This window comes from Haliaeetus albicilla, chromosome 13, assembly GCF_947461875.1.
Source record: "Haliaeetus albicilla chromosome 13, bHalAlb1.1, whole genome shotgun sequence".
In the NCBI taxonomy this organism is placed as follows: domain Eukaryota; kingdom Metazoa; phylum Chordata; class Aves; order Accipitriformes; family Accipitridae; genus Haliaeetus; species Haliaeetus albicilla.
The window spans coordinates 18,863,610-18,891,081 of NC_091495.1; the positions used below are offsets into that span (position 1 = coordinate 18,863,610).

General features: G+C 34.9%; 1 protein-coding gene across 2 annotated transcripts in view; it reads right to left on the reverse strand.

Moving 5' to 3' along the window:
- Window positions 1-27,472, reverse strand: part of BABAM2 (BRISC and BRCA1 A complex member 2) — a 179,944-nt gene that overhangs the window by 90,931 nt on the left and 61,541 nt on the right. For both annotated transcript variants that reach the window (XM_069800335.1, XM_069800336.1), the window contains exon 6: window positions 26,986-27,060. In XM_069800335.1, coding sequence (XP_069656436.1) covers window positions 26,986-27,060 — 75 coding nt within the window. The remainder of the gene's footprint in view (window positions 1-26,985; window positions 27,061-27,472) is intronic.

Sequence of the window (27,472 nt, forward strand, 5' to 3'; positions counted from 1 at the left end):
ACAACCTGAGCAACACTGTGAGAATCCAGTTGAAATCATAAGACTGAAAATTTAAATGTTTCCTTATAAGCACATATCCTACATAAATGACTATTTAAAGCTTAGTTGCAAACAATGATTAACTTTTTTACAAAAAGGTTGTATGTATGGTAAATACGCTCTGAGTGCCTTAAAAAGTCATGTTAGAAAGTTATGGCAACAGCAAGCAAAGGACAAGTAGTATTAAAATTAATATTTGGATTAATAACACCAGCATCCTAAATGAGGAACCATTTGGGGACAGCAAGGCAGAGAAAGTGAAGGAGGAGGCACTTTAATTAGTTCATCTAGGCTTCGCATATTAGTGACAAACATGCTGATTCTGGGCGAACACTACATTCAGTTGTACGTATTTACGTGTGTTTGTGTATGTGTCTTCAGTGCATGGAAGACTTGTTTTCACCAGTGTTTTAGATGTTCTCTATTTAGAATTTTCATTTGAAATGATCAGTAATGGAGATTCAAGATTTATGTAGTGATATAATTAATTCTAGTGCTGTCAGGGTTCAGGCGCTCTCTGTATTACCTTGCCACATGCCAAGATATTTCCTTGCTAACAGTCACTAAAAGATATTTCACACTTACCTTTGCATTGCTATCTACTTTTTACACTTTGAATACTGAGAAGAACTGTACTAGGAACTAAAAATGTAGATGAATACCCAGCCTTTAAAGGACCCTCATGTTCAGAGACCATGAGACAAGACAACTTTTTTTTTATAATATGCATATAGTCCGAATTACTTAAAACAATATGAAGTGGATTTACAATATTTCCAAATGTAAAAATATACTCCCAATGCTCTCGGAAACAAGCAAATAGAAGTATAACCACAAAATACTTTCCATTTATATGACTTATGAAAGGTCACATCCATGTAGTTTCTTTCTCTATAAATCTCCCAAAGCTATCAAGCTGATTCCTCAACACGTAGTTATGATCCATTTTTTAACACAAGCCCTATGTTTTTAAGCTCGCTTTCCCAGATAAAGATTTGGGGACACATGCAACTTGGAATTCAAATCCCTGAAAAGGATTTCACTGAGACTCGAATCTCTCCAGTCACCTCTTCAGATGACTGGACTTTAATTTATTCAGAAAGCAGTATTTGCATTCTTCTCCCCCATTTTACTGATTTCCCATCTCTTTAAAAATAGTAATGTCATTGCAGAGGCCAAAGAGCAGTTCTCATGTCCAGCGGAAAACAAGATCTGTTAATAAATGCCCAAATACTTAACTAAAGTTCCAACAGATCACTAATACAGTTTGAAATAAAATCATTTTCCTATCAAGCCAACCTTCTACTCACCAAATACAGCTTTTCTATACACAGATATTTATATTTTATATAAGTAAATTGCCAAAACCATAATAGATTAGTATACAGGGCTCATGACTGAAAGAAGATTCAGAGGTAACAATTATATTTGGGAAGACTATAATGTATTTGTGCAAGTATCCTAGGTACAAACCTAAGTCTTAGAAGGACAGCATGACACTAATGAGAATGTTTTTTTAAAGATAATGAAATGGTTCATTGATACAATTAATAAATCACACAAGAAAAAAAAGAGTAAAAGTTAAAATACTGTGAGTGAGAGAGACATCTGTAAGTATTTCTGTAACCATGTTGTGGTTGGAAGTCAGCGTAAGTGTTTATTTTTTAAATCAATCCAACTTCTTAATAAAAGCTTTTCCCCCCCCGATCTCCACATATTCTTCTGTGTTCCTGGTTCAGTGAATATCTCTGCAGAATCAGAAATACTATAGATTACATGGGTCACAACAAGAATGCCAGAGTAAAGCCATATTCTGAGACAGATCTTCAGTGAACCAGGAAGTACCAAGATTTCACAGATGAAAAAGTGAATAATCAAAGTGTAAGGTAAAAACAAGTGCAATTACACTTGCTCAGTGTTCTTTCACCATTGCAGCTTAGTATTGCTGACCTGATTTAAAAATATGAAATACTTTCTTTTAAAAGAAGGTGCAAATATTAAAAGTATTAACTGAGTTTAGTCAACTGCTGTTTCCTGAGAATGACAGGAATGTTTCTTATTAAAGTCCACAGCACTTTTGATTCACAAACTGTTTATTATGCACTCCTGTTTCAAGTGTATAATATTTATATTTCTTTTTGAGAGAATTCCATTACCCCTTTGTCCCACTATTACATTTATGTCTGCAGGATTTTGAAAGGGTGTGTCTGTGTGGGGCATTTTCTGCTTTGTACAAAGAATATGCAAGTTGGAGCATCCTGTCCCCTTGAGCCCTATTTACAAACATTCATCATTCCAGCAAACAATGTGCTTGGTGTAATTACGCACACAAGTGTGCATGTATACAGATGTCACAAAGAGTAAGAACCCAATCTTGTGGGGGAAAAAAAAAAAGTTCTTCCAGTAAGAAGAGAAACACAGCTTTTTTTCCTTGCATTTGTGTGAAGGTGGATCCTGCTACAGGTGTTAAGCAGGACACTGGAATGAGGGATAAAAGCTGTATTAGTAAAAAATGATTATTACATTGGTCTTTCAGAGTTCACACCTGTACTGGTATGTAAATCAGCTGCATAATGTGAAGAAAAATTCACAGGGATAGTCTCTGTTCTATATATAATAAAAAAGTCACATTCTGTGACATTCTCTGTCAAGAGAGGTCTCTGGAACTTATAGTAAGACAGGTGAGACAGTAACTCTTGTACTTCAGCATACTACTCAGGTTCAGGTTGACTCATCTGTTTTTGTTTACCTTGCCCAAGACAGTGTCTGAAACACAGGGTGTCCAGCTCAGATGTGGTCCCAATGAATTAAAGTGCTAGTTACTAGAATAAAACATCACATACTTCCAGACGAAAGACTGATTCCATCACTGAGATTTCCCTGATGACTGACTCAGAAAAGATCACCAGATCTCTTCCCCTATCTGTTCCTTCAGTGCATCCATCACCAACCTGGGATGAAGGATTTGGAGAAGTATTGTTAACCTCTTTCACAGCATCTGGAGCTGTGTTTTAATGAAAAAGATATGGGTTCAAAGGCCACTAATATTGATACTGCCCTTGAATTTTCAAAGTCCTTCCTGACACTTTCATATCATCTGTTCAAAGGTTCAAGGGATAATTTTCTGTAAATCTAATCCAACTTTTAATACTCTCACAATGCCCCAAATCACTTGCATATGCTCAACAGCTTCAGCACAGCATCCCAGCATGCACAAATCAACAGAGATGATTACCCTCTGCTCTAAGTCAGATATTCAGCTTTCTATCCATAAAACTGAGCAGTATGTTCTTTGGCAAAGAGTATGATGTCATCACACACAAGCAAGACTTGGATCATAACAACAGAGTTTGAACTGGAACTTTCTTACCCTGTTGTATAGGAGAGAGCATTCGATAGTTTTATTTTCCCTTCTTTTTTTCTTTTTAAGAAATTAAAGACTACATTCTTTTCAGAAGTTTCCTGAAATAATGCAAGCTTGATGTTCAAACGTCACAACTGATAGGATTTGCTGGACAGTTATTCACTGGGTTCCACCCTCCTGTTATGAACCGTTGGAGTGGACTGACAACACAATGGCTACTCTTCTACTTCCTACTTCTTCATGAACCTCAGTTCCCCTACTGGCATCAGTTTCAAAACAATGTAGTCCTTCATTTGTATCATATATGTACGCCTATAGTGGGACCCACTATGACACTTCTTTGGGGACAAAATATTAAGAATTTTAAAGAGAGCTTAATAAAAGTGCAGATTTGCAAATCACTTTAAAAATAAAATAGCATAAGAAAACCAAAGTAACTGCCAACTAAAAAACCAAGAAGCCAGTTCTTGTCATCGTATAAAAACAGATCAAAACCAATGATGTTAAATAGCAACATTTAAAATCCTATGTACATTAGCAAGCTGCAAGTCCAAAACCATAGAGCCTTTTCTACTAAGAAGACACTTTGAAAATAGTTGTGTTTACCAGTGACAAAATTGTAGTAAATAGCATTTTAAGGATCGAGGGAGAGGGTAGATTCAAGTCACATGCATTCTGGGAATTCTCTAAAATTGCCAAATTCAGGTCAATTTCCACCATCAGCAACTCGCTTTTTGCAAGCCCATGTAAAATTGCTTCTACCATCTTGATATCTCATGTGCAAAATTCTTGGTTTTGCAATTTATAGTGTTTATCTAGAAATAAAATGTGTCTCATCTTTTACTTCTGGGGTACAAATATAATGTTAGAAGCCTATCCTATCATGCTATTTTCTGAATATTAAGAAAAGTTGAAATTTTGGCCCACTGTTTTCACTTTGTATGCTGCACCTCCACAGTCGTCACAGAAGAAAACCACCTACACGTACATTCTGCCCCAACCCCCACAACCACCCAATATGTCAATTTCTACTGCTTTCAAAACAGAAAAAATTATTATGGAATGAGAAGGGTCGATGAAAACATTTTAAGCTAGATATCACATCTAGCTTCAAATAAAAATGTTGAGAAACACTGCTTTAACCATAAACATAGTTCAAGTTTTAGCCATGAGATAAATCTGTCTAAAAGCCCACCCTAATTAAGACTGAATACATTAAACAAAACCACTAACTAGTGGCAGTATGTTCTTTTTAAGATCTAAAGAGTCATAACTGAAATAGCATACAACGAAACATCACCACATTGGGAATCCCAGAAACAGTGCTAATGTAAGGTCTTGTAAAGTATTAGGGAATATGAAAATTAAGCAAGTAAAACTGTGAATGTAGTAACAGAAATAGGCTGTGTATTTCAACAAAAAATTTAGGAGCTATCCATGGAGTGAGTATTTTTTTTATCATCACAATTAAAGGAACTGCTAGGCACAACACTGAAATCCAACACCATCTTAGTTTTATTTTACAGCTATGCAGAGAACAGATCTTTCTTTGTATTAAATTTACAGTTCTGCAGACTATATAGCCATGGGATTAAAATAAAAATTCTGTTAGCAAAGCATCAGTAGCCATATGTTTCTGTTACGTGCAGTTCATTAGCAATATAACAACTCAAGTTTAAGTGAAAATTATAACAGACCTGACTTGTTCAAATAAATCTATCTGTATTTGCACTGATATTTGTAAAAGCAAGGACAAATGGTCAATTTAATAATTTATTTCAAAAACTGTTACAAATTCTGGTTACAGTCAATACATACCTAGGCTTTACATCCAATAAATATCACTGTAATCCTAGCATCACTGAAAACAGTAAATCCAGGAAAACAAATCAGTTTAACTAGAAATACAACCTCAACTCAGACTGGTTTCATTCTACAATCTAAATACAGCTACACAGAGTTACATATGCTGGGAACGGACCCTCAGTTTTACTTCGACTAGGTACTTCTTTCAAAAGTATAGCTGTTTGCTACAATAAAATTTATAGCATTTTGCGTAGATTAGTTTCAAACAATTCAAGAAATAGCAGTTGACTGCAACCCATGGTAAAGTGCCCCACAGCCAAGTACATTAAAAGACAGTATTTCAAGAGAAGATATGCCAATTTATTAATCTTCACCTTCCTTTGCACAATGTTATCATGACAATGATAAGCTCCTTAGATATACGCATGGCATATGCAGGTGCACATACAAATATGTATGCATACAAATTCTTTTAAAAGAAGTTACAATCTAGTTACCAGATGGTCACTGCAGTAATTAGCTTAAATGAAACAGAAGTGAAGATCCGTCTATCCTCTCATTTTTTTGTTGCTTCATTTGGGATCCACACTACAGTCATGCCAACTCTGACCTTTCAGCCCAGACAGTTATTCATGAACAAGAACTTCTCATTAACTATGAGCTCGAGACTCTTCTCTCTCCATACAGCATTGTTAACTGCCTGGTCCGCAAGAGAAACTATTCCTCCTTTTACTTATACTTGGCACCACAGCAATGTCCAGGAAGCTCTGTCTAGATCAAGCCTTCAGTTCTCTTGATAGGTCCCCAAACTCTTTGAGTAATATTAAACAGAAATTGTTAAATATTCTTTGGAAATAACCACCGATCCGGTTCCATGTGAGCACATGCTTTTTAGCCCCTATAGTCTAATTCAATCAATATGAAAAACTTCTAGAGTCTTCCAGTTTTCCAACAGGTCTACTTCTGAAACTGCTTTTCAGCTGGGCTGTAACAGTCTCCCAATTTTATCAATGGCAATATTTATACTTTATAAAAAGAAACTTCCAGTATTTTCCTTCTCCTCTCTAAAAAAATTATGCCATTTCCTTTTGTCTTCCTCCACATTCAATTCCTCACTATCCTAAACTGAAGGACTTCATAAAGGTTTTTTGTTTGGTTTGTGTGGTTTTATTTTTTATTTTATTTCCATGGCATATGTGATCTGTCTGGGAACAGAAGCTTCAATTGCTTGTGTCCCTTCAGCCTGAAATATAAGCTGGTTGCTTAAACATACCTATGTTGGTTTTTACTCAGAACAACTGCACTTACATGACACTAGTTTGTCTTAAGGGACCCCTGTGTCCAAACAGATGTGCTTATGGTAAATGGCCGTTTTGTTTGTTTTTAATAAATATAGAACAGATATCCATTTCCACTAGGACTAGTCAGCACCTATAGATTTGTATTTATTTTCTTCCCAAAAAACTTTTATTTCATTCATTCTGAGAGCAGTGTAAACCCCACTGCATTAATCAAGGATTAATTAAGAAATATTCTCTGCAGGTATTTTCGTATCTATGAAATTGGTTTCCAAGATGCTTTATATTAAAACTTTAATATTCACAAGATTACTATAATTATTAGTTGCACTGTAATAACTGGTTTTGTGGCAACCACATGTTTGATGCTGTATTGTTAAAAGAGGAGCAGTCCCTTTTATAAGTTTTTACTATCTGGAAGGCAGATGTATAAAGACACCAGGAAAGTTCAGAGACAAAACTAAACATCTCAATTCTTCTCCTAATGTTTGTTTGCTTTGTATTGTAATTAACTCATTTTTATAGCTCTCACAACAAATTATTTTAGAACAAGGAAAGGAACTAACTGAAGGGGATTCTTTGCCATAGCCAGTTTCTCTCTGGAACATACTAATATGCAAGGTACAGTTATTTGAGAAAAGGGGAGAACAGAACGGACAAGCTCAGGCAATATAATCACTGATGCCTCATTTCCCTAGGAAACCAAGCTCATATTACAGCTAAATTAACAATGTGGTTCACCTGAAATTCTGAAATACGGTACGTAAACCCTTGACGTAAAAATGTATGAAGAATTTCTTCACAGAAATGTGTTCAGAGGATGTCAGCAGCACTTCACTCTTACCAGAGGCTGTTGTTTCCAATTGAAAAGCCATTCTTGAGAAGGAAAAATGGAAGTCTATCTTGTTGTACAGGCAGATAGATGGCAGAGATGACTATGACTTGCAGCACTTACTTGCAGCACTTACTTGCAGCAAGTCCACGATAACCTGTAGTTAAGGTTCAGTAAGCCTAGAAAGTGGAGGCTCAAGACTGATGGTGAAATGACCGTTGTTTGTATAGCTCCTCAGAAAAAGTCACCCATTCACTTTCTGAGAAAACAGCTTAAGAAAAAATGTTGCCTTAATTTATTGGAAGGTTAAAAACAAAACAGGAGGTAAGTCTGAACTGTAAAGGTTCAAAGTCTGCAAAAACTGCACTCATGTGGCAGAGATCAGAATTTAGATTATTCCTCCTTAATTGAAATTACTTTTGGAAACAGAAAAACTGGACAGCTACTAGGGGAAGGAGAAACAAAAAAGAGCAGACACAGACATTTCTAACTTTCATCAGGCTATAGTGTACTCCTTGAAAAAAGCAAGTGAGGTCTTCTCTTACTGCTTGTTGAAGAAAACTAAGATGATGCTATTGAAAACTTTATCTCATACCTACTTATGTCAGTGAACATCCACCCACTTAAAACAAGCACTACCAGACTGTAGCAAAAGGTGCTACACTTTACATAATCTTTTGTTTCAGTTCAAACAAAATATTTCAGTATACTGTCCATTAACATGAATAATATCCTTTCTTTAATCCTTCTTCTTCAAACTGAAGTGAGAAACACTTCAGTTTCACTATGCTTACGTGAAGAGACCTTTCTCTAAATGCCCATACTTTGTGACCTGCTAACTTGACTATCCAAAAAGCACTGGTGAACTAATTGGCAAGAACACAGAAACATGCGTTTCCTTTGAAGATCACAGATACTATATCAGATTAGATTTTGAAACAGGCAAATAAGAGGAAATACTCCCTTGAGTCTTCATGCTACAGAAGTTCATTTACAGGTATAGTCCATGAATTTTCCATTAATTTCCTATGAAATATGAAGTAATGTCATTCTTGTTCTATCATATTTTCATTAAATAAATTGTAGATAAAATGCATCCAGGACAATGAATGGGACCACAACTTGCTGTTGTGACGTGGTAGATAAGTGACATAATGCACTGGCTCTTACAAATATTTTTCGTGTATTCTGTGATGCTCATGATCAACTCTTCCAGCTAAAAAAAGGTTTATTCTTAGAAGAATACGTACATTCCCAGTAATCTAAACACTGTTCTTTCATCTAACATAGTGAAATTATTGTTAATGCAATGTCCCATAGGAGATCCTTTTTCTTTACTGTAATTCTCCAGGGAACTTCGGTAATGGAATCAAAAACTTGAGCTTTAAACAGGTGCTGGCACAAACCTAGTTCAGTAACCAGAGCAAGCTTAAGCAATGTTGTAGTTACTTGGTGTCTGCTCACTAGACTGGACTCATATTTTTATGAGCCTTAGGCAGTTTGTGAATATATATCCCTGCATTAATTCCCACTTAACAAAGTTGGATTTAATTAAACTAACTTAGGATGTAACAATCCTCACCAGAACTGAGATGCAATATTATTCTAACAAAGAAGTTTAGCAGGTATTTGCCAACTTTGACATGATCCCTTATTAGTGGATACCGCCAATAAAGTAAATACTGATCCTTCAATTTCACTTATGTTATAAATGATGCCACTTCATATATTTTGAAGCTGTGAAAAACTTCTGTTTGCCATAATATTTGATCAAGACCTAACTTTTTTTTTTTTTAACCAGGAAACTTAAGTATCTTCCATATTTCAGCACCTGGAAACCTAATGATATGTGGCCTGAGGGTACCCAGCTGTGTACTGAGAAAACTTAGTTATCCTCATTAATTATTTAAGGAAAAAAAACCCCAAAACACTCAACCTGAATGACAACAAACTTCTGACACCACTACCAATGATAAGGTAGGCATGAGTAAGACTGATCTGCTTTGGAACCTACAGTGTTGTTCTGTCTGAAAGACAACAATTCATTTAGTTCTGAGTCTACAAGCAGAAAACAGATCTTGGGACAATGTAGAGCTTCTTCAGGCATATGGAAATTCCAAGGACATTGCAAAGGATGTTGTAGGTATGATCAACATACCCTCCCAGTACTACTTCTGAAAGCCAAGATGCCTTAATATGCTTTCCACTCAGATTAAGTAAACAAACTTCATAAAAGGAAGGTCTTGCTCTCATTGACATAGTGGGGGCTTAGAAGGTTCCAGCACAGTTCAGAGCAGGTAAGGAAGAAGATGAAAGCCATTGTCTTCAGAAGAGCAAGAAATACTGTGGCACTAATCAATCAGACCTCTGGTGCTAAGGGTTGAGCTCTGTGTAGAGAAAACTTGGCTAATGCAGAAGCAATCATGACAGGTTTTGCAATCTTGCCAGAGCTGATACTGAAGCTATCAGCAATCCAGACACTGGTAACAGGCAACTCAGCACAGGCAATACCAATGCCTGTGTATTGGATAGTTGATATTGTAACAAAATTTCATAAATAAGTTTCTTTCATAGAATGCTGGATCATGCACAGGGTAGGAAGGAAGGTAAGAGGAAGACAGAAAGAACTGAAGCCATTCCAAAATTCAGGTTTGGTTTGATCAACCTGATACCACAACAGCTTGAGTTGCCATTTACATCTAAAGGCCTGAATGCTTACTTGCCAATGAAGGCAAGAAGAGAATGACACTTCAGTCTCATCACTGAAAGTCTACTTAATTTTAATGTTAAGTGAATTTGATGCATGCCATTGCTCAAGTGGATAGAGTATAATATAATTTCCACTGTCTTCTGCTTCATTTTGACATATTGAACTGACATTAAATAATTCTTTAAATAAATCAGCACAAAAGTATTTGCAAAGTACTTATACAAAACACTTGTAAACCTAAATTCATACACAGACATTTTTAGCTGCTGGTAACAATTCAAACTATAGTTAAAATGGATTACAACAGTATTTAAAAGATAACCTATGACTAAAGCAAAACTTAATGATTAAAGCAATTATTTCAAGCCTTTTCAGTTTGGTTGAAATTAATAAAATTGCTCATTTCCTCTCTCCCTCCAACATAGCTGTATCAAAGGATACAACTTAAAGATTTAAAAAATCTACTGAATGACAGCTCTTTAAATTGCGTAAAGTTCAACCATGATAAACAAATACTCAAATAGACAAAGATTAGCACATAGAACAACTTGTACTCACCTATTAATAAATATCATACTAAATTTAGGTTGACAGCCACAACTAAATTAGCAGATAAAATAATTATTGTATTTGATATTCCATGTCTTAAAAATTGCAACTAACAGAATCTATTTCTGTTCTGTCACTACATGACTCTAGCAAAACCTCATAAACCAGTTTCCCAATTTTAAAACGTGGAGATTAATACATCTTATCAGTGGTGTTACAGGGCTTAAGCCTGTATTTCTTAACTTTTAGATCTCAATTGCAAAGTTCTCCATCAGTGCAGCAGAAAGGAAACCTATGAATCTTAATTCTTTTAACCACCACCAACTGCTTCATGAACAACAAGAAAAAAATTTCAAGTTGCAGAAGCATTTCCAGTATCAGACAGCTATCACTGACAGCATAAAATTCTTTTAATAGAAAAAGAATGAAAGAGCAATTTGTCTGATGAGCCAAATTTCAGCCTGATGCTTTTATAAGAGTAATAAATCCCTGAAAACAGGATTCATAATATTGATGCAGAAATATTGAGACAAACTCAAAATTATTAATGGTGCAAAAGACACCACTTGAAATGCTTCTACCTGTCTGAACCAGTTTTGGTGCTTTGACACACCCACAATTCTTGTATATATTTGTCCCTCTGAAACATAGAACAAGCATATAACACAAAGAAGCCTTTATATGTAATGCCATATAATTACCCTTTGTATTTCAGATGGTTTGAAAAATCTATGTTTATGAATATAGTTCTCTGATCATGTTCCTGTTGACTTCAACGAGGGCAGAATACACCTCACAGAATAAAACAACTCAGTTGTCTCTTGAGTGGCCCAAGCTCCACCAACTGGACCATTAGACCAGCCTTTCTAGAAAGGCATCTGAAATACTTGTTTTTAAAAAATTGCATGCAACTGGTTTCATAACAGTAGTCATAGTACTTGCCTTGATCACTTTCCAGGATCGTAAACCTCTTCTTTTTTCTAACACACACAGGGAAATGAATCCACTAGCTAGTCTTTTCCCACAACATGAAGTGTAATGAATACTTCTTTGCAAAACAGGGAGAAAACCCACCAACCATGATGTACACGTGCTCTTCACTCCAGACAAAACATCAGTTCAGAACTAGAAATCAACTACTTTTTATGACAGTTGAGTATATCAGGGATTCCTTGTTTACAAATGCAAGTGCCTTGATTCTCATTACTGAATAATCAGTTACTCTGATTAACTGCCTAATATTTTTCAGTATTTGTGTAAGAAAAACTGAGGAGGAAGATTCAGTGAAGCCATATCATCATTCCAAAAAGTTATACGGCAATATACATTCCATACTGTGTACTTCTCTGTAAATATATTGCTTTGTAGGTGTTATTTTATTGACTGAAATCTACATTTTATATCTCATATTTGTAACATATCTAACTTTCTACAAAACATACTGTAGGAAAAAGACAGCAGAAATAAGTAAACTTTACTCTCATTCTGCCAGTCCTTTGCAGAAGACAGACAAGCACTCTTAGGAATCCCTTTACTGCTCTGAAATTACAAGCACATATTAGGCACACACAGACTTACTGAAAAGTTGTCTACCTGCCTTTTCAGCATGTAAATGCTTCCAAACCACTGAAATTGCTGTACAACCAAGAACTTGTTATAGAAAGAAATTTAAGACTGCAATAAAGAAACAAAACATTGTATCAATGTGAAACAGTACAACATTAAAGTTTTACAATTATTTTTCTTCCCCCATTTTATGTATGAAAACCCAGGAGATTATGTGACTTGTCCTCTCAGCACAACATTGAATCTCTTTAAGAACCTCTGTGGAAATCGAAACAATATAAAATTTGTGCTTCTTGGTCCTTCACATTGAGATGTAGTTTCATCACCATGAGATATGGAAAGAGAAGACTGTGACACTCACTCTGCAACAGAGGCTATAGAAATATTAGTCTGCTTTGGGTTTTTGTTGTTGTTGTTGTTTTTTTACAGACTCTCATAAACATTCAAAGTCTTTACAGTTAATGACATGTGTTGCATGCTTAAGCATAATATACCAATCCGTGCATCACCCATGGAAACAAAAGGGAACATACTTTTCTCTTATTATGCTCAACAGTTTTGGTCACTAAAGGTGAACCTGGAATTAAGAATTTTGTTAGTACTGCTAAATTTAAAAAGGAATACAGGCTTAAAAATGGAATGCAAATTGAAGAGCATAAAGGTGGCTATTGACTTTTGAACTTCTTTTATGATTTCATGATCTTAAAATAAAATGTATCATTTTCCCACCATAAATAATATCAATGCCCAGGAATGTCTCATCATTCTCAAAAGAAATACAAAACATACTGAAGAGCAATAAATAAGCATTTTGCTAACAATTATGTTTGTACACCACCAGGATGGAACTGCTCTGAAAACCCCTTCTCTTCGTATGCAAATTCCTGGGAACACACAATGCCAAGTTCATTTACTTTTTCTTCATTTTAGAGGTAAGCTTCTAAATGCCTGCAATTAGCAACAGTCTCTAGGTACGGCGGGGAAAAAAAAAATAGTCAGGCCTAGTACCCAGAGAAAGATTTACACAAACAGATAAAAAATAAATAGGTGTCTAAAAATTAACTTTTTATTTTTCTGCTGTTAGACAAGTTTGAATTGTAATACATTATTCACCTACAGCTAAAACATTTATCAGTAACAATATGTAGTTCAGACTACTTCTTCCCCTGCCAACAAAATCTTTTTTCAGACACGGTATTCCTTCATGTACTATTTGGAGGGAAATGCTTCTCTGTAATAAAAATTCCTTTGGGTTTTTTTTTTTTTTTTCCACTCCCTTCCAACTTACACCAAATAAGAAAGCTTAACACACATCCTTTTATGGTTAGAAAGATCCTGACCAAGGTTCTTAATGTTCTTGCCCAAGCGATGCCCACATTACCACAACATTTTCTTGACTTAACACAGTTTGAAGATGAGGATGATGCCTTACATGCTCTAGGCTGAATAGATTTTTTAGGAAGACATGTCCTGACAGATATGCTTGAGCAAATAAGGTCATTGATTAATCAAGAAAGGAGTCCATTAAAACAATGGAATTAATATATTTGCAGATGGTTACTAAACAGGACACTGTCAAGGTATTTTTGTCAATATTGGAGTACTCCTTTCTCAATCAGCATTGATAAATGCTTTGCAGTATATTTGTCTAGCTTTCAGCATGTTAGAAGCTGGTTTGCAATTAATGTCCGCATAAAAAATTAAATAGTCCCAAACTAATTGTTTACTTAGAAATAATTAAACAAGCATTTTCAAATACTTTGTTCTCCATGTAATAGTTTTGCAAGGATCTGAATGCACTCATGCACAGAAGAAACTAGTAAGTATCTGGAGACAATGCTGTGAAAGTTCCAAGCTAGTGTTTTTGAAAGTTTACACACAATAAGCTTCCAAAATATTAATCTCAATAAGAATCTTTTTCATTGTATTTTTCAAAGAATCCAAAATTAGAACACAAAGATGAACAGATAAGACTTGTTTCCACTTTTTCTCTGCAATTCAAAAAGCACACTCTAACATGTTTTGTATAGCTGTAAATATCTTAATTGATAGTAGCTTCCAAAACTGCCTTAATATGGTAATCCAGAGATTATTCATCTTTCTCTACAAACTCAGACTCTTGCTTTTTCTGTCTAATCCCCAAATAGCTTTTGCATATTAAATGAGCTGTTACGCTGTCTTCACATTGAAAAGTTACTATTGATTCTCTTAGCTCATGTGAAGGGAGATATTTCCTTCACAGTAAGAGTGATGAATAAGTCAGTGGAGAACAGAGAAAACCAGCTGCACCTTGACCTACCACAAATGTTCTTGCATTGATCACTTGACTAAAGATTTATTTTTAAACTGTATAATCCCTTAGATGGGCATTCCCAAACTGATTTAAACAACACTGATAGAGGGGTAGGTTGCAGGAAGGAGTTTACAAACAACTTCAACCAAATGTCTCAGTCTAACCAAGTGTAAATATTCTACTTGGGCGTTCATCCCACTCAAGCAAAATTGTTCTAAAACCTTTTGGATGATGAAAAACTTTTCAATGTCAGCAAGTTTTTCATTCTATGTACATACATTGTAATGATTTTTCCCCCTTTTAATTTGGTTTCAGATTCAGTGCATATGAGAGCACACTTTCAGTTGCCTCCCCACCCTCTTCCCTCCTTTCCCCGACCAGTTTTTAGTCTCAAAGATAATTATGTTCATAGAAACTATATGAAGATCAGCAGTCAGGTAGAAGAGACAGACAAACGATTACCCCAGCACGTATTGCGACAGATAAATTCAGCTTGCCGGTGAATGGTAGCAACTGGGGGGCCAACCAGTGAAAACACTTCCCTGTCTTCTCACTTGCTAAATTGCTACATTGGACACATAGGAGAACCATAATGGCACAGCGTAGAGATTCAAGGAGGCAAGAGATTAAAACATGTACAAAATGAAGCTTCACTATTTCTACTGCTCACAAATCTGGTTGTTTTACTTAAAATCTTAAAACCTACATCTCTGTGTGCCACAAAACTGCACATGTATCACCTTGCTCCGTAAGAGTTGTCCTACTAAGCACACACTCACCTTTTGTCTTTCTGAACTGCATGGCAAAGTTAAAAAAAAATATTTTTTTTTACATCCTATTTATACATATCACTATTACAATTTTCCAAGTTTCCAGGGAATGCATCCCTCCAAACCTAATAGACTGCAATTTTTTCAATCTTATATGGATCTTCTGTTCTTATTAGGCTTCTAATGATTCTCAGTTCTTTTCTATTAAATTACCTTTTTAGTGCTATTCCTTCTTTATTATTTAGCATTGAAGCATTATATTAATATATTGTTTATTCATACAGAGTTACTTAATTTTTGATAACAGTGATAACATTTTGGTATCACTGGCATAAAGCTTTCTACATAATTTTTTTAGGAGGGATAAATTTATCCAGTTATATTCCCAAAATTTATAAATAAAGAAGCCAAGGAAAAATAATTTTGCATACTGCAATGCTGCCTCACATGAGTCAGAGAGATAATATATGCCTCCAAGTTGCTTTAACAGGTATAGTCTCCTAAATCTGATACTATCATTGCTGGAAGGCCTGTAAACTGGGCTGCAGTTTGGTCACACATCTTTTCAAGAAGGAACTGGCAACGTGGTAAACAAAACATAACAAAAAAAAAAAAAAAAAAAGAGAGAATATTTTAGTTATTAAGTTACTGCCATACAATAAAACCTGTGCTGCAAGAACACAATTGTAGAATACCCGTCTTCTCTATTACAGTTGCACAGCTTCTCATGAAACATTTGCTATTGCAACCAGAGGAATCCCTCTAGTAATTTCGTTCCAACATTTCTTTTGTTTTAGGAGAGCTCATAAAGCATGCAGTTCTAAAGTGTCATATTATTAGCAACACAGTCCTTTATTTCTACTAAACAAGTTGCATAAATCCCGATCACTAGCCTTTATTCCAAATACACTGCTTGCTCTAAATAAGTCTTTTTTATTATCCAGTATCCATCTATTAATTTCCATGTCTTGAAATAAAGTCTCAACAACGGTTTCTGATTTTAAATTAAAAAAAAATAAAATTAAAACTTGCAAAACCAGCCTGAGTTGCCATGTTAAAATGAATATTTAATGTAAGATAAACGGCTCTTCTGTTCAGTAGTTCTTGTGCAGTCAAGGTTAATTAGACAAAACAAAGCCTAGAAATTGCTGCCATTTTAATGGCATTTTACATACACTGTCAAAATACATTATATGCATAAAACAAAATGGATACAAAGAACTACATTCTACCTACAAATTTAAGTGTTCCATTTGTAAACAAAGATGGAACACAGTATAAAGAATATAAAATTAAAACTGTATCTTAGTTTAGATATTTCTCACCCAGAGAGGACTATCAGATAGTCAGCAAGCTAGATTTCATGTACTCTATTCCTTGCTCTGTCATTTGCTTTTCAATATTTTTTTTTTTAAATCAGTGAAACAGTTGCAGTGATTTTCTTTCACACAGAACACAGCTGGGGTCTGTGAACTTTGGGAAGGAAGGTATCATAGAAGTTCTAAGCATCATCAGAGGTATACTTCATTTCACTGAGCTCTAAAACATATTAACAAAAGCCTGATCCTGAGAAATATTATGTACTTGTAATAAGTTTATTGCCATTGAAGTCAGGGGCATGCAGGGAGCATCTCATTCCTGTCAGAAATAGAAACCAAATGTTTTTTATTGCTTGGACCAATATGCTAGGAAGAGTTTTATTGTTGTTGTTTATAGTTTGGTGGAGGGCAAAAAAAGCAGCTTACAATTTTCCAATGGAAAAGGTGACTTATATGAGTCAATATACCATCTTGTAGTTATTGCCCAAATGTTAAGAGGTATCCATGATAACTAAAATCAACAAGTATTTAAGACACTCAAGAACAGTAAAGAATTTTAACAAGGGACAACATCAAAATTTGTATCAGTGGAAAAATGGCCTATGAGAAAAATCTCCAACAACTCTGACATACAGCTCTCCCTGCTGACAGAAGTAGCTTGTCTTTCCTTCAAGAAAATGCCAAAATGCACTGGACCTGAATGACTGCTCATTGTAATTGTGATGAACTGTGAAGGTTATAGAACGAGATGGGGAGAGGAAGAACACCATACTGATTAAAGCCTTGGACAAGCTGTCTACTCACAGCTCAGGATTCCACTGCAAATTTGTATATACCTAATTCCTCCATGCTTCAAGTCCTGTCTAAAAAATAGAGTTTTTTTTCCATATGTCACAACTACTGTGAACAATATAATAAAAAGAGCATGAGATGCTCAGTTACTATTTTCATTTAGACTATGTAGACAAAAAGAGAGAATACCTATATGTATGTCAAAATGGTAACCTGTGTGTAATTTGACCTATGTTTCAAGAGCTAATCACTTAACAATAGTACGATGAAAATTAAATAAGATTTATTACTTACAAAAAGTCATGAGTCTAGGTGAAATGAGATAGAATTAATGATTTTATCTAGGACACACACTATAAATGCTAAACAATGAAAATAATAATTTAGAATGACCATGATTATTCTTTGTTAACCAACACATTGTCCTCAGGGTTCTTGCAAATGAGTAGCTGATTATTTACATACCATCAGTCAGTCATCAGTTTTAGTCAAGACGTCAGTCACATTTGTCTAACATTTTTCTAGACCAGAAAAGATGTTACAGTAAAACACAGAATATCTGCTATCTCCAAATATATAACCATGTTTAGATATAGTAAAAAAAGGACATATTTCATTAGTTTATTACTAAAGCTAACTCCACTAAGCAAATCATTAAAATGACAGAGTGGCAAGAGTTGGAGCAGCATTATTAGTTTAACTCTATTTCACTATTTTCCTTCAGCAGCAGAACTTCCTATCTATATTATCTGGGTATACTTAAATATTGTACATGCACTCCAGACAGTTCATCATGTAACTGAAAACCAACATTTAACTCACGGACATCTTTTTGCCTAAATTACTGGTAACCTGTTAAGACCTAAGGAGTGCACCTAATTGCTTCCAATGAAGCCAAATTAATGCTCCTCCCCACTGCCCCATCTCTTCCATGGACATGCTGTTTGCAATGATTACAGGTCCCAGCACATAAAAGACATACAAGTTCTAGCACGAACACTGCAATCATTAAAACAGAAATAGAGAGTCAACAGGTCTAAGTTTTATTTATCTTTCTTTCACTGTCTCACTGAGATGCTGTTGGACAAGGCAGTCTTTCCTTTAGCCTTCTCCAACTAAAGTCTCTTTCTAAAACAGAAAATACCAAAATGTACCTTATGTAAACAAGCAACTACTTTCCTAAATATAAGTTACTATAGAAATGCAAAGCTTGATAGAAACATGACACGTTATTCATTAGCAATTACTGGAGAAAAAGCTGTGCATTTGTTTGGTAACATGGGAAAAAACCCAGCAGAACATCCTAGTTTGTTTGTTTGTTTCATGATATTATGATCAATGACATTGTCAGTATCAATTAGACAAAAAATTTATGTGATGGATCATTCAACCTCAGAATGTTTAGTGCTGAGAGTAGCTGATTCAAACAGTAAAGCTTTAAATTTTTTTCCTTTTTAAAAATTTTTTGGCTTAAACCTTTAAACCTATGAAACCAAATAAAAGTGAGCAGTGTAATATACTCTGCTACACGGTTATTTTTCAGATACGTGTTAAAAAAAACAACCCCCCCCATGTTTTAGACTGACAGCCATCAAAAGATTTTCTGTAACAGAAAAAAGCTACCACTGCAAATCACAGAATCTGAAACATGAAAGACTAAGAATCATATGAAATCATCATACAGACATACATTCATGTTAGTACTATTCTTTCTCAAGAAGATAAGACATAATCTAGTAACCTGAAAGCCAGAACAAAAAACCCCCAAACACTAAACCAACCCAATCACTGTAACTGGCACTTTTGTATAAAAAATTGACTTTAAAACCTCAAAATATGAGCTCCTGTAGGACTTAAGCCCTGACCTGAAGCCTAAGGAAGAAACCTAACAGTAGAAAGAAGCTGTCAGCTCCGCACTGAAATACCCTTCTTAACATTCTACCATCATGCTTTATGTACTTCTATATTTGCAAATACAGATTTGCTGGTTAATGAATTTTACAGATTATTGCTATGCTTATATTCTATGCTCAACAACTTCGAATATTATTCTTTTCAAGAAGAAACAGCAATAGGGAACTAAAAAAGGTTTAAAAAAATATCCAATATCCTCTTCACAGTTTAAGACCTCTGTACATTGCTTGTTATACATACTATGGGTGGACCATAACAGATAAAACAAGCACCATCATTATGTAATAATCTGCAATTATTTTTATGGCTATTGAATTCCATTCTTCCTATGCAATACATAGAATGCAAATGTAAAGCAATAGTACAAATTACAAGCCCTAACAAGGCAGTAAATCTGAACCAAGTCACGCAACATAACGTGTCTATGAACTTTCCCACCACATGCAAAAAAGGCTTTTAAATTTCAGAAGCTGTTACTTTTAACTTGTTTTCTTAAATTTTTTTTAGAAAATTAATGAAAAAAAACCCTATTTCCATTCATCTCAGAATAGCAAATTAGTAGTTCTATCAAATTAGAGAAAAATTCACAAAAATTAAGACGATTATCGTAAGATTTAATTTATCAGTAGATATGGCAGTCCTTTCCTTTACTAATGTATTATAAAAATAAAGTGTTTAAATATAAGATAACTGTCATGAGAAATATAGTTGATTGGAGATTATGATTCATATTAAGATCACAACCTATAAAAATCATCAGCTGTGCAGAATGAGCTGTTCCAGTTGACAGATCTTATTAACAAAATCTTCCAATAAATTACAAAAAAAGCTGATTTAAAAAAAAAATTACTTTTAGCTTTCAGCATATGGAGCTTAACATGCTCCTGACACTATGTGGTTTTAGTGACTAGTTACAACAAACAAATCATGTTGTTGTGGAAAAGTTAATAAAATTTAGTGAGAATGAAGGGAACTGATCAGTTTAAAAAATTCAAATATAACATTCTCATTATAAAGTCTACTTTTATAGGGCTTTGCTTCCCTTGGTTTGTGGACAGAAGATATTAAAATAAAATCATGAAAGAATGACTAATTAAATCATAGTTTCTATAAGTATTTCTGGAGCCTACCTGAATTAGAACAGTAACAATTTACTCTTAACTCTCCAATCAGTAAAGGGGTAACCTATTCTGCAAAACTCTGTAAGATTAATAATTAGACTGCAGCAGTAAGACTAGCTAAGAAGCACAATGCTTCTATTCAGTGGAATAAGTAAGATCTTACAATTTTACCTACAGTGACAACTGAAACATCCTGCTAAATAAAAAGCCAAAACAAAACTCCCAAACCTTTACAGCTGACTGATCTCACAGTTTTTAAGCTCTTATGAAAAAACAGACACTTAAAAATATTTTATCATAAAAAGAGTCACTATTTTTCTGACTCCACAACTTCCTGAACTGCCAGAAACATTTCACCACATGAACACCTTATTTTTTCATTTTTGGCATCACTCATTATGCAAGCTCCCCTGCTTGGAGTTTGCATGCTTCTGGCAACAGGCTGCTGCTCCGGCCAGCATACTGAAGAAAAGGAACACCTCCTCAGTGGTACTTCATTTAGTACTTTCTGATGAAAAAAGTAGACAGCAAAAGTAAACTGCACATTTCTGGGCACAGGCTAAATGAAAGATTCTTAGAGACAAGTATCAATGACATCTCTTTCACATACACAGGTTACATTTATTTTCATGGCCTCTAGATTGTACAATTTACTGGCTTCAGCTACTACAAACTATTCCGTTTCAAACGTTGCCAGTACTAACTTGCACAGACCCACTTCTAATCTAAAATCTCAATGCCTCATTATAATTGCACGTTATAAAGTTTGCCTTTAAACTATTAACAGAAGAAACCTAGACAATCTTTGACGATTCGATATTCTGTTTAACTAATTGAATGCTGGTACAATAAGCAGTCTAATGGATATCATACTGCCATCTACTTCTAATATTTAAACTGTTTGCTCCAAATGCTTATATACATCTCAAGATAAGGAATACTTTATGGAATACAATTCAGGAAGTTAAGTTTATGCCTCTGTCACAAAGTCTTAAGTAGTATAAGGTTAAAAGCAATCCATGTATTAGCTTAAAAGATCTCTATGGAAAGCATGGTCAAAATATTGTGAATTATGAGAACTACATATTATTTCAGGATTACCACCAATTTTCCTTTTTGTAAGAGGTAAAATGACAGCTGCCACCATAGACATGATAAGCTTCATATGATGCACAGGTCCATCACTCTACCCAACACAGGAGACACATACATTATGGGGAAAATAGTCAAATAGTATATACTGCATAATGCTCTATGCTTTTTTGAGAGGTAGCTGCCCAACAGTGTAAAACAGTCTAGTGCAAAAAGATCAAGTCAGATCTGGACTCTAATTTCTTCTTGCCATTGACTTTGTGACCTTAAGACACTACACATCAGATTTTAGTTAGTGAGCTACCAACAAAATCAAATGAAGTTTAAAAGCAAAAGAAAATATTATACTTTTTCAGAATATTTAGCTCAAATTTTTTAGTTAAACAGCAGAAGCACTACTTTTTATATAAGTGTATTTGTGTTCTGGTATTTGCGTTCTGGTATTTGCAGCTATTTAATACAAACCTTAAATGCTGTAAAATAAATCAAACTGCTAAATCACAATAATAAAGAAACTGGCCTGGTAAAAAAATCTCATTTGACCCTGCATATTATACTTAACTTTTGTTTGTTCTCTACTATAGTTGATTACTCAAACATACACAAGTATTGCAGTCTTTTCACAGTACTTGGAATTCGGTCTATGTCATAAACAAAAGTTGCACTGACGTCTTTTAACAGACATCCAAATGATGAAATCACAGTAAAGAAAAACACAAATATGTTGTTATCTTTCAGTTTGAACTTGAGGATAAACCTTGTCCATTGACAGTCTTACACACAACTGTTTGGCCCCTGGCAATGTGTCTAGACAATGTCTGTTGCTTGTTTAAGTTCTGAAAGATATGCACTAAGTACAATGGTCATCAAAAAAAAAGTTCTTCAGAAAAAACAGGTGTAAAGATTTAAAAAAATTTTTAATCTTCTACAAAAAGAAGTTAGGTCTGCTTTGCATATTTTCTTTACACTTTAATAGTAAGAAATTATTGGAAGGCTGCTGGTCACAGCATCATAGCTAAACTGGTCCAGACACTAGTTATTCACTAGGTCACAACAAGCAGGTACATATGAATAGAAATGAATACTTTAAAAATTACACACAAGAAGGTGGTGGTAATCAGAGTACATTTTTACTTAGCCAAAACCTCAAAAAAAAAAAATTGAAATAAAAGAAAAATACCTAAATGTCTTGTTTTCAACAGCATCACCTGCAACATACTCTAGAGTTCACTCATACTGTGACTACAGTCACATAATCCAGCACAGTTTGTAAATTACTGAGATGGAGACATTTAATGAATTATTATAACACATGTACCCATAGCTGACCAAAACTACAAAGAATGAAGCAAAATTTGGATGAGGTATTTGAGATGCTAAGTCTATTACCTTTGTTATTAGTGGCATACATGGTATCTGTAAAGAGGCACAAATGTGAACTAGAGACTGACTCTTAGAACCAGTATGTACAGTAAATACTTCCATTTATAAAATACTGTGGTGAAAATTAAAAATGTTGCAACCAACAGAAAAGAATTTAAGCCAAAATGAATGTGCTGATTAAAAATCCAACTGTGAAAAAGGGAAAGTATAATAGTAAACAGATACAGATGTATTTTCCTGAGCCAAAGCCACATTCTTGTCAAATAAGAGAACCTTAATGAAAGACTTACCAGTAATGAACCTTGTAGTAGTTTGAGCCACCAGCTTGATTCTGCAGTTGTTTCAACACTTAAAATACTCCTTTATGTCAAATGGATTTACATAAGAAAACAATATAAAAATGGATACAAAGGTCCACGTTCAATTCAAAACCTTTGTATTAAAGTATAACTTTGTAAAGGAAAAAAATAATGAAAGCGTATCTTTTCCTACATGTGCTTTTTCAGTGTCAGCCAACATTTCTTTTTGAACAGTTCTTTAGCTTGGAAAATAAAGAATGATACTTTTTCTTTCAAATGTGAAGGAATATGCCAAGAAAACTTACGAAAAAAGATTTACCTGCTGCAGCCAATACAAGGGGTATTATGTTTCCAACTAGATAATAACTGAGGAACTCTTACTAGAATTTTAGAATTCAAAGGAAAAGATAGTGTACTCTGCATTGCTCTTTTAATCATTCTTGCTCTTCTTCATATACTCAGCTATTTTCCTTAAAACACACACACAGTTGAACTGAGTTTTAAATTTAGTGTAGTGAATACCTTTAAAATAACCTGGTAAATCTGCCTCTCCAGTCCATAACAACCCAACCTACGCTACACCTTCAAATTTTCATTCTTTATAGCTAAGGGAGAATATTCTCACCATCATCAGTACAAAGTTGACAGAGTAAGTTCTTATGATTCTGGAGTATATTCTCAACAACTATGAAGATTTTGTAGCACTACAGACTGTTCTCACAGCTTACATCCTCAAACCTGAACATTGGCTTACTACATAAAGCCTTACAGTCACACTTCTAGTGTGATTACCTACTGGCATCAATAAGAATTTCAGAAGAGCATTACAAGCCATTGGGGTACTAGGAGTGATTGATGAGACAAAAATAATGGTCTTTAAAATCTGATGAAATATTTAATACAAGCAGTATTAATTAAACATCAAAAAAGAAGATGGCAGAGAAAGTATAACACACAGGTTTGAACCTTGCAAATCATTACAGAGAAGCTACTGCACATTATAAGGCTGGTTACAGATTAGAACACAATTCAAACACATTAAATTCTGCAGTTAAACATTAAGCTGTTAATACACTAACAGCCTTCAATTACTGATTGCTCTTCCACCTTTCAGGGTAATATATTAACAATTATTTCCACTGCATCAATACATGCTCTATCACGTACCATAATCCAGCAGGTAGCATTGAAGCCAACATAACTGGCAGACATGATGGAAAATAAACTATTTTATTGCAACAAATCAAAGATCTATTTATGTCAAAAGTCTCATAAAAAAAAAATAAGAAAGACATAGCTTAAAAAAATCTGATTTTTTTTAAAATAGCTTTATCAATCTGGAGTAGTCAGATCATAATTATTTCAACCACAACACAGTAGTTCCAATTCTACCTGCCTTTATATTTTGTTGTCATATGAGATGACATTCATATAGCTGACAATGTCAGAATACAAGGAGCTAAGGCAGCAGGGGTAAAAGATCCATGCCTGCTGCAAAGCATACTCTGTCATAATCCATGCTGGAGCCTAAGTCAAACCATTGTTCTGCCGTCAACAAACACTACTGGAATAAAACAGTATTCTTCTCCTGTGGCTACTCATCCAGACTACGTATCACCTGCCTGCCACAGACAGTTAACCTGTCAACTTGCATAGCAGAAGTCTGCATAAAAAAGCTAAGGATTTCATCAGTACATTGCCCATCTAGAAGGGCTGCTGTTGTAAAAATCCAGGCTATTACATATAAAACCACAATAATTTTAAAACCCCAAAGCTAAGACATTAAGATTTTAGAAATGTCAAAATAAAGGTGGACTGGGAAATTTTGATTCTGCTACCTTCTGTGTGTGTCTCTTTACAACACACAGTCTATATATGCATAAAAAGTAAATACATGTTTTCCTTCAGACTAATGAACCATTCAGTACTCAGGGTGAACAACGCTCCAAGAAGCAGTTATGGAGCACTGATGATTTATCCACAGTATACCAACCTCGTTTAGAGAAGGTAGCAGATGTTTAGTCAACATGATAGGGAATTATATTAAGGAAGACTATGCTGTCATGCATCAAAACGTTACTCTCTAGAAAAGAAAGTAGAATCTATCACAGGGTTCCTACTTACATAAGTCATACACCACTTTCCAACCTCCAAGTCATGCAGTTTCCTCAGATGCTGAACAGAGGTTTAAGACAACCCTGTGACTGAAGTTACTGAACTTACTTGGCATGCGTTTGTCCTAAAATTCTTGACCAATTTAAAATTTTTCCTGGAAAATACAGCACTTGGAGTTCTGGCAGGAGCAGGCAGCATAGTTCACGTTAGACATACTCAGTCTCCTTTTTTCCACAGAGTCTTTTAGAAGCAAAATCACAGCTATTCTGCAGTCCAGGTGTACTGTTGCTGCATCCTGCTTCTCAACGCCATCCTTCCTGAAAAGGCCTTGGCCAACCCTCTCCCATCTGACTAGAAACGTTCCCATCAAGTGAGAAGAGCAGGCCCTGATGAAAGACAACAGCTGGGAGAAGGGCTGCTACCATGAACACGGGAACAAACTGAAAATATCTGGATGCTTTTGAGAAAGTTAAGAGCAGCTCACTTCTCAAACAGCAAACAGTCTGCAAAAGGTAAAGAGATCATAGGATCCTGATCTCAGACTACAACCAAAAATTTCAGCAAGGTTATAGTCGTGCCTGCCTTTATTTTCATGGTTCTTTGCTCAAGACATCTTATTTGGAGAAATACTGAAGATTCACACTTGGAGTTGTGATCTAACAATAGTTGAAGACAGTTCTAACAATAAGATAAAGAGGAGGTAATGGGATCCACACTGACATTTTCATCTCAACACATTAGTTGCTAAACATTAAGTAGATGTTCTTTCCAAATATTTAAAGAGCTGAGTAAGGAGGCAGACATGCAGTTTAAAGGAAAGATGGGTGCTGGTAACATCAGCTGACTCAGACCTTGTCTGCAGTAGAAATTCTGGCACTTCATTCTGCCAGTAATGATACACAGAGAGAATCCAGATCTCTCACTGCATTCTCTGAATATAGTAACATTGACCTTACGATGGGCTTCCACAGTAAGTGCTTGAAAGAGTGACTCTGCTCCTGCTGTGAAAACCACTCATTTCAAATTATTCCATGTTGGTAGTTTGTCACAAGTTTTGTTTTTTGCTTTTTTTTCTTTTTTCCTCGTAGCAAAGAAAGAAATACGTTTTCGCAACTCACACCAATACTCTGTAGTCCTACTTTCTAAAGTATCTGGTCAAATTAGTGTTTGTTGTAAACAATGAAGCAAAGTAATCATCAAAAACTTCAGTTTGCGTCATTAGTATTTGCTTTCACTTCCTGTTAAGAAATGGTGTATTTAGTTTGCTTTTCTGGTTCTACGATCGAGACTACTAGTACATTTGGACTGTTCGTTAAAAAAACCAACATTTACATAGCATGAAATTCCATAGACTCATACAAAAGAGTTTATCTGGAAATATTTAAATTTATCCCCAAGATAATACCTTGGCTATGGTCAAGAGTTTGTGACTTACTGTATTGTCTAAAAAACCAGAACTTCTGCACTGCATGCCATCTTCCACAACAACCCAAATCCTGCAAGGTCCTTTAGACAGGTGTATATCTACTACCTGGTAACACAACACACAAAACAACAGTATGCCTAACATCATCTTTCCAAAACATAATCCAGTCAGGTTTAGAAATGGTGGACTTTCAAACTCTTGGAGAAGAGCAGGGCAGGAAAGTCAAAATAGTTACTAAGAACGTTTCAATAATTCATACTCTCTCACAAATACTGTCAACTTAGACATTCATTTTACCTTGAGAAGGTATGTAGGAATATTGCTGAAATCTACAGGCAACTTCAAGAGGAAGCGAGCTGAGAATTCTCCTGTCTGTGGAAAAAAGGTAACACTAATGAGACCTGGTGTCTAAACCAGAACCACAAACTGAACATTCTGAGGATGAAATATTAACCAGAAAAATGTGTAAGAGCTCATACCAAACAGAAGGGTTGAGATTTAAACCAACATTTCTCAATGGAATTACTGAAGAGAAAAAAAATAATTTACAGATTTCACAGATGTTATATGAGAAAACACCTTAAAAACCATAAAACATCATTGCCAGTAAGTCAACAGAAAAAAGTAGTCAGAATACAACAATGTGCATGACAAAAATCAGACTATACTTTGTTAGGCCCTAAATATAGATGTATCTTGGCTGTACTCATTTCCGGAAAAAGGTCTGGCAAGATCTGCAAATGGTCTGAAAGCAAAGCTAAAAACCTGACATTTCTAAGAGTGT